This window comes from Pteropus alecto, unplaced genomic scaffold, assembly GCF_000325575.1.
Source record: "Pteropus alecto unplaced genomic scaffold, ASM32557v1 scaffold208, whole genome shotgun sequence".
Taxonomy (NCBI): domain Eukaryota; kingdom Metazoa; phylum Chordata; class Mammalia; order Chiroptera; family Pteropodidae; genus Pteropus; species Pteropus alecto.
In genome coordinates this window covers 224,494-232,282 of record NW_006441066.1, presented here as the reverse complement: position 1 = coordinate 232,282, position 7,789 = coordinate 224,494, and the positions used below count along the sequence as shown (strand labels likewise).

General features: G+C 32.3%; 1 protein-coding gene across 1 annotated transcript in view; it reads left to right on the top strand.

Moving 5' to 3' along the window:
- The window catches only part of LOC102892117 (glutamate receptor 3), a 362,305-nt gene that overhangs the window by 178,957 nt on the left and 175,559 nt on the right, over positions 1 to 7,789 (top strand). The window contains 1 exon segment of the mRNA XM_025051351.1: positions 6,589 to 6,776. Coding sequence (XP_024907119.1) covers positions 6,589 to 6,776 — 188 coding nt within the window.

Here is a 7,789-nt window from a genome sequence, read left to right as displayed (position 1 = left end):
TAGATTTATTCCTAGGTATTTTATTCTTTTTCTTGCAATTGCAAAAGGAATGATTTTTTTCCACTTCTTTTTCTGAGACTTCATTATTAGAGTATAGGAACGTTATGAATTTTTGAACGTTGATTTTGTATCCAGAGACTTTACTGTATCTGCTTATTGTTTCTAGTAGTGTTCTTGGAAATTCATTAGGGTTTTCTATATAGAGAATATGTCATCTGCAAATAGAGACAGTTCGACTTCAAATAGTGACAGTTTGACTTCTTCATTTCCTATTTGGATGCCTTTTATATCTTTCTCTTGTCTGATTGCACTTGCTAGGACCTCCGATGTTATACTGAATATCAGTGGTGATAGTGGACACCTTGTCCTGTTTCTGATCTTAGAGGGAATGTTTTTAGTTTTTCACCATTAAGTATAATGCTGGCTGAGGGCTTCTCATATGTGGACTTTATGATGTTAAGGTGCTTTCCTTCTATATCAATTTGAAGTGTTTTGATCATAAATGGATGCTGTATCTTGTTGAGGACTTTTTCTGCATCTATTGATATGATCATATGATTCTTATTTTTTTAATTTGTTTATGTGGTGTATCACATTAATCAATTTGCATACATTGAACCATCCCTGTGCCCCTAGGATGAAGCCCACTTGATCATGCTGTAGAATCCTTTTAATATGTTGCTGTATTCAATTCGCTATATCTTATTTCGGATTTTTGCATTTGTGTTCATGAGAGATATTGGTCTGTAGTTTTCTTTTAGTGTGTTATCTTTACCAGGTTTTGGTATCAGGGTAATATAGGCCTCGTAAAATGTGTTGGAAAGTATTGCCTCGTCTTCAATTTTTTGGAAGAGTTTGAGCAGAATAGATATTAAATCTTCTTTGAATGTTTCGTAGAATTCGCTGGTGAAGCCGTCCAGTCCTGGACTTTTACTTTTTGGTAGGTTTTTTATGATTGTTTCAATTTCCCTGCTGCTGATTGGTCTATTTAGATTTTCCAGTTCTTCTTGATTCAGTCTGGGGAGGTTGTATCTTTCTAAGTACTGATCCATTTTGTCTAGATTATTAAATTTGGTGTTATATGCTGTTTCATGGTATTCTTGTATGATCCTTTGTATTTCTGCAATGTCAGTCATAATTTCCCCTCTTTCATCCATGATTTTGTTTATTTAGTCCTTTCTCTTTTTTCTTTAGTGACTCTAGCCGGAGGTTTGTCAATTTTATTAACCTTCTCTAAGAACCAGCTCCTCATTGCATTTATTTTTTCTATTTTTTTCAATTTCATTAATTTCTGTTCTAATTTTGATGATTTCTTTCCATCTGCTGACTTTAGCTTTCATTTGTTCTTTCTTTTCCAGTTTTTTAAGATGAAGCATTAGGTTGTTTATTTGGGCTCATTCTTGTTTTGGAAATAAGCCTGTAATCATATGAACTTTCCTCTTATCACTGCTGTTGCTGTGTCCCAAAAGTTTTGATATGTTGTACTATCATTATCATTCATTTCTATGTATCTCTTGATCTCTCTTTTTATTTCTTCTCTAACCCAACTATTCTTCAGTAGCATGTTGTTTAATCTCCATGTATTTGTGTTTCTTTCTGAATTCTTTCTGTAGTTTATCTCTAGTTTCAAAGCATTATGATCAGAGAATATGGTTGGTATTTCAACCCTCTTATATTTGTTGAGGCTATCTCTGTGTTTCAGCATGTGGTCAATTCTTGAGAATGTTCCATGTGCACTAGAGAAGAATTTATAAGCAGCTCCAACTAAAAGATAGAGTTGTTGAATGGATGAGAAAACAATACTCCTATATATGCTGCCTACAAGAGACTTATTTCACATTAAAAGACACACAAAAACTAAAAAGAAGAAGATGGAAAAAAAATATTGCCTTGTTGAACCTAAAGGATATTATGCCGAATGAAATAATTTAGATAGAGAAAGACAAATATAACATGATTTCACGTACATGTGGAATCTAAAGAACAAAATGAACAACGACGACAACAAAAATGAAAATAAATTCCCAGATACAGAGAGTATTTTTAGGGCTACCAGATGGGAGGGGTGTTGGGGAGAAGGCAAAAAAGGATAAAGGCATTAAGAAGTATAAGTGGATAGTTATAAAATAGACATGGAGATGTAGAGTGCAGCATGAAGATGATGGTTAATAATGTTGTAATAAATATTTAAGGAGGAAGAAGTTTACTAGATTTAGTGCTGTGATCAGTTTGTGAGTTATATAGATCTCTATTCACTATATTGTACAACTGAAACTAATACATTGTTGTGTGCCAATTATAATTGAAAAAAACTCATTGAATTGTAAATAAAATAATAAAAAAAAGAAAACAAGACCCATATATATGCTGTCTACAAGAGACCCACTTCAGATCAAAAGACACAGAATGAAAGTAAAGGGATGGAAAAGACATTTCACACAAATAGAAACAAACAAACAAAAAGGCTGGAGTAGCAATATGTGTATCAAATAGACTTAAAACAAAGACATTTCCTAATGATAAAGGGATCACTCCAAGAGGATATAACCCTTGTAAACATTTATGCATCCCATGATGGAGCACCTAAATATATGAAGCAAATATTGACAAACACAAAGGGATTGATAGTAATGCAGTCATAATGGGGGGGGGACTTTAAAACTCCACTGACATCAATGGATAGATCTTCTGAATATAAAATCAACATGGAAACTGCAGCCTTACATGACACATTAGATCAGATGGATTTAATTGATATTTTTAGAGCATTTCACATCAAAGAAGCCGAATATATTTTCTTCTCAAGTGCATACACAACATTTTCCAATATAGACCACACATTAGGCCACAAAATAAGTCTCAGTTAACTTAGGGAGATTATAATCATATCAAGCATCTTCTCTAACCACAATGGTGTTATAAAAGTAGAAATCAGCTAGAAGAAAAAAAAAACTGAAAAATACTAAACGCATGGCGACTAAATCCATGCTACTAAACAATAAGTGTGTTAACAATGAGATCAAGGAATAAATCAAAATATACCTTTAGACAAATGAAAATTAAAACACAACAACCCCAAATCTCTGGCACATGGTGAAAGCAGTTTTGAGAAGAAAATTCATAGCAATAGAGGTCTACCTCAAGAAACTAGAAAAATCTAAAATGAACAATCTAATCTTACACTTAAAGGAACTTGAAAAAAACAGCAAAGCCCAAATTGAGTAGAATGAAGGAAATAATAAAGATTAGAGAATAAATAAACAAAATAGAGTCTTAAAAAAAAAAAAACAGTACAATCTACCAATAAAACTAAAGGGCTAGTTCTTTGAAAAAATAAACAAAATTGATAAACCTTTAACCAAATTCATCAAGGAAAAAAGAGAGAGGATTGAAATAAATTATATCAGAAATGAAAGAGAAGTTACAACTGACACAACATAAATATAAAGGATTATATGAAAATACAACAAGCAATTATATGCCAACAAATTGGACAATCTGGAAGAAATGGATAAATTTCTAGGAACATAAAATCTCCTAAGACTGAGTCAAGAAGAAGCAAAAAATCTCAATAGACTATTATTACACATGAAATTGAATCAGTAATTCAAAAACTCCCAACCAAAAAAAAAAAAATGTCTAGACCAGAGGGCTTCACAGATATATTTTACAAAATATTCAAAAAAGACTTTACATTCATTCTATTCAATGTATTATAAAATTTTGAAGAGGTGGGAAGTCTTCCAAGGTAATTATACAAGGCCAAGCTGCCCTGATTCCAAAACCAGAGAAAGACATTACCAAAAAAAATTATAGGCTGATATCCCTGATAAACATAGATGCAAAAACCTTCAACAAAATATTATCAAATGTAATTTAGCAATACAGAAAAAAAAATTATACACAATGATCAAGGGTGATTTATTCCTGGGATACAAGATTGATTCAATATCTCCAAATTAGTTAATGTCATATACCATATAAACAAAATGAAGGATAAAAATTATATGATCTTATCTATAGATGCAGAAAAAATATTCAGCAAAATCCAGCATTAATTTTTGATAAAAATTTTCAGCAAAGTGGGAAGAGGAAACACACCTCAACATAATAAAGTCTGTATATAACAAATGCACAGCCAATATCATAACTGGGAAAAGATAAAAGCATTTTCCCTAATATCAGGAACAAGACAAGGATGTCCACTTTCACCATTTGTATTCAACATTGTATTAGATGTCTTAGCCACAGCAGTCAGACAAAAAAAAAAAAGAAAGAAAAAGTTATCAAAATTGAAAAAGAAGAAGTAAAACTGTCACTATTTGCAGATAACATATATACACTAAAAACTACTAGAATTGATAAATTAATTCTGTAACCTAGCAGGATATGAAATTAACATTCAGTAATCAGTTGTGTTTTTATACACCAATAACAAACTATCAGAAAGAGAAATTTTAAAAACTATTCAATTTACAATTGCATCAAAAACAAATGAAATACTTAGGCATAAGTTTAATCAAGGAGGTGAAAACCTGTACTCAAAAAATTATGGCATTGGAGAAAGAAATTGAAGAAGATATGAATAAATGGAAACATATAGCATGTTCATGAATAGGAAGAATGAACATTGTTAAAATAACCATACTACACAAAGCAATCTACAGATTGAATGCAATCCCTTCCACAACACCAATGACATTTTTCACACAATTAGAACAAATAATCCTAAAATGTATATGGAACCACAAATGACCCCTAATAGCCACAGTAATTTTGGAAAAACAAACAAACAAACAAAGTTAGAGGTATCATGGTAATTGATATCAAATTATACTAGAAGTCTATAGTAATCAAAACAGCATGGTAATGGCATAAAAACAGATACATAGATCAATGAAACAGAATAGAGAGCCCAGAAATAAACCCACACCTATATGGTCATTTCATCTGTAACAAAGGCAAGAATATATAGTTGGGTAAAAACAGTCTACTCAATAAATGGTGTTGGAAAAACTGGACAAATACAAGCAAAAAAATGAAATTGGATAGCTTTTTACACCATATACAAAAGTAAACTTAAATTGAATTAAATAGTTAAATGTAAGACCTGAAACCATAAAACTCCCAGAACAAAACATAGGATGTAAACTCTCTGATACTATTCTCAGTGATATTTTTTTCTTATATATCTCCTTGGGCAAAGGAGTCATAAATGAATGAATGAATGAATGAATGAATGAATGAATGAATGAATAAATAAATTATTGATTGATAGATAGACAGATAAACAGACAGACAAATGGGATAACATTAAACTAAAAAGTTTGTGCACAGCAGAAAAAACCATCAACAAAACAAAAAGTCAACCTACTGAATGGCATACAATATTCGCCAATGATATAGATGATAAGGATTTAAGATCCAACATTTATAAAGAACTCATAGAACTCAACACCAAAAAAACAAACAATTCAATTTAAAAATGGGCAGAGGACCTGAATAGGCATTTCTCCAAGGAGGATATATAGATAGATAGCCAATAGACATATGAAAAGATGCTCAACATCACTAATCATCAGAGCAATGCAAATTAAAACCACAAAGAGATATCATCTCACACCTGTCAGAATGGCTGTCATCAATAAATCAACAAGCAGCAAGTATTGGTGAGAATGTGAAGAAAAGGGAATCCTCAGGCACATTTGGTGAGACTGCAAATTGATGTAGCCACTATGGAAAACAGTATCAGGTTCCTCAAATTTTAAAAATAGAACTACCTTATGACCCAACAATTTAGATTCTATGTATTTATTCAAAGAAATCCAGTACACTATTTCAAAAAGAGATATGTACCCCAATGTTCACTGTGGTACTAGTTACAATAGCCAAGATATGGAAGCAACCTAAGTGCCCATATCTAGACAATTGGATAAAGAAGAGATGGTACATTTATAAATGGAATATTTCTCAGTCATAAAAAAGAATGAAATCTTACCTTTTGTGACAACATGGATGGACTTAGAGGGTATTATGCTAAGTTAAATAAGTCAGACAGAGATAGACAAATACCATATGATCTCACTTATATTTGGAATCTAAGGAACAAAATAAAAAAACAAAACAGAAACAAATTCATAGATACAGAGAACAGACTGATGGTTACCAGATGGGAGGGTTTGGGGCTGGATGAAGGCAGTGAAGAAATTAAGAAGTACAAACTGGTAGTTGGAGAATGACCACAGGGATGTGGAGTGCAGCATGGGCAATGTAGTCAATAATGTTGTAGTGGTTAAGTACAGTGCCAAGTGGGTGTTAAACTAATTGAGGGGATCACTTCATAAATTATATAAATGTCTAACCACAATGCTGTACACCTGAAACTAATAAAAATAATATTGAATGTCAACTGTAATTGAAAATAAAAGAAATAATGAACAAAGTCAAAGTACAAAAATATTAAATGGAAACATCAGAAAGAAATAATTCATAACTTTTAAACTTCAAAAGAAACAATACAACTTTTAATACCTACAGAAAGATTTTAAAAGAAAAAAAAATCATTGTAGCTCTTTTTACTTCTTTCAGGATTTTCCATCCTCCAAGCAATTATGGAAGCAGCAGTGCAAAACAACTGGCAAGTGACGGCAAGATCTGTGGGAAACATAAAGGACGTCCAGGAATTCAGGCGCATCATTGAAGAAATGGACAGGAGGCAAGAAAAACGATTCTTGATTGACTGCGAAGTTGAAAGGATTAACACAATTTTGGAACAGGTACATTCGAGATTTATTCCACTCCCAGCCAACATGTTAAATAATCACCGTGAGGCAGTGCCCATATCTGCTAATAAATTAAGTAGTCAAGTAGAGTAAACGTGCCAACAGTTTTTGATAGTCTCTCTAATCTTTTCTTTCCTCCCTAGTTGCTGCAGGAAATATTGTAAGAAAATCTAAGTTGTTGAAAATGTCATTACTGTGATTAATCTGGAAGTCTCTGCAATTTAATGCTACCTATCAAACAAACTCACTCTTCTACATCTCTGTTTCATAGATAGCTGACTCTTTCAAAGTAATCCCCTTCCTTACCTATACCTTCCTTCCAACAGGGAACAGACAAGGGATGAGGCAGGGCAGAAGTGTAGGGTTTTTATTTTAGAGGCCTAGCTGCAAAATGTCAGAGCAGTACTCACTAGGTTTAAAAATTTGGGGATAGTTTTACAGAATATCCCTCTGATGAGAGAGACAAAAAGGGGGGTCAGAAATATGTGTATGTAATTTAAGACCATTTTTTAAGATGGCATGTGAGAGAAAATGTTCATGATTTTTAAAATGTGAACAAAGCAAAAAAGATTTAAATTGGCAGAAAATATGATTCAATGGCCCAAAATCTATTCATTATTAAGCTTGGATATTTAAAATTTAGATTAAAAAATATTAGAAGAAATGTTTCACCCTAAGCCAGATGGTTGAAATAGTCAAATTGAAATGTGGTGAAAGCTTATTATTTTCCTTAGTAGTTTCCATGCCACTTAATAACAAAGTGCCTATGCTGCCATAAACAAAACTGTAAGGGAAACATTTCCATTTTAATTGGATCCCAGTGTACTAGGGGCCAAAAACTTCAGAGATTGAAATTATAGTGACCAACCATTGCCTGTGAAAGCTGTTTTATAGTCAATTAAATATTAACAATTTAAATATTCCTCCATAAGAAGAGAATGGAAGAAAATAGGTAAGAAAAGGGAAGAGAACAGAAGAGGGAAGGAGAAGAGAGAGAATAGGGGGGA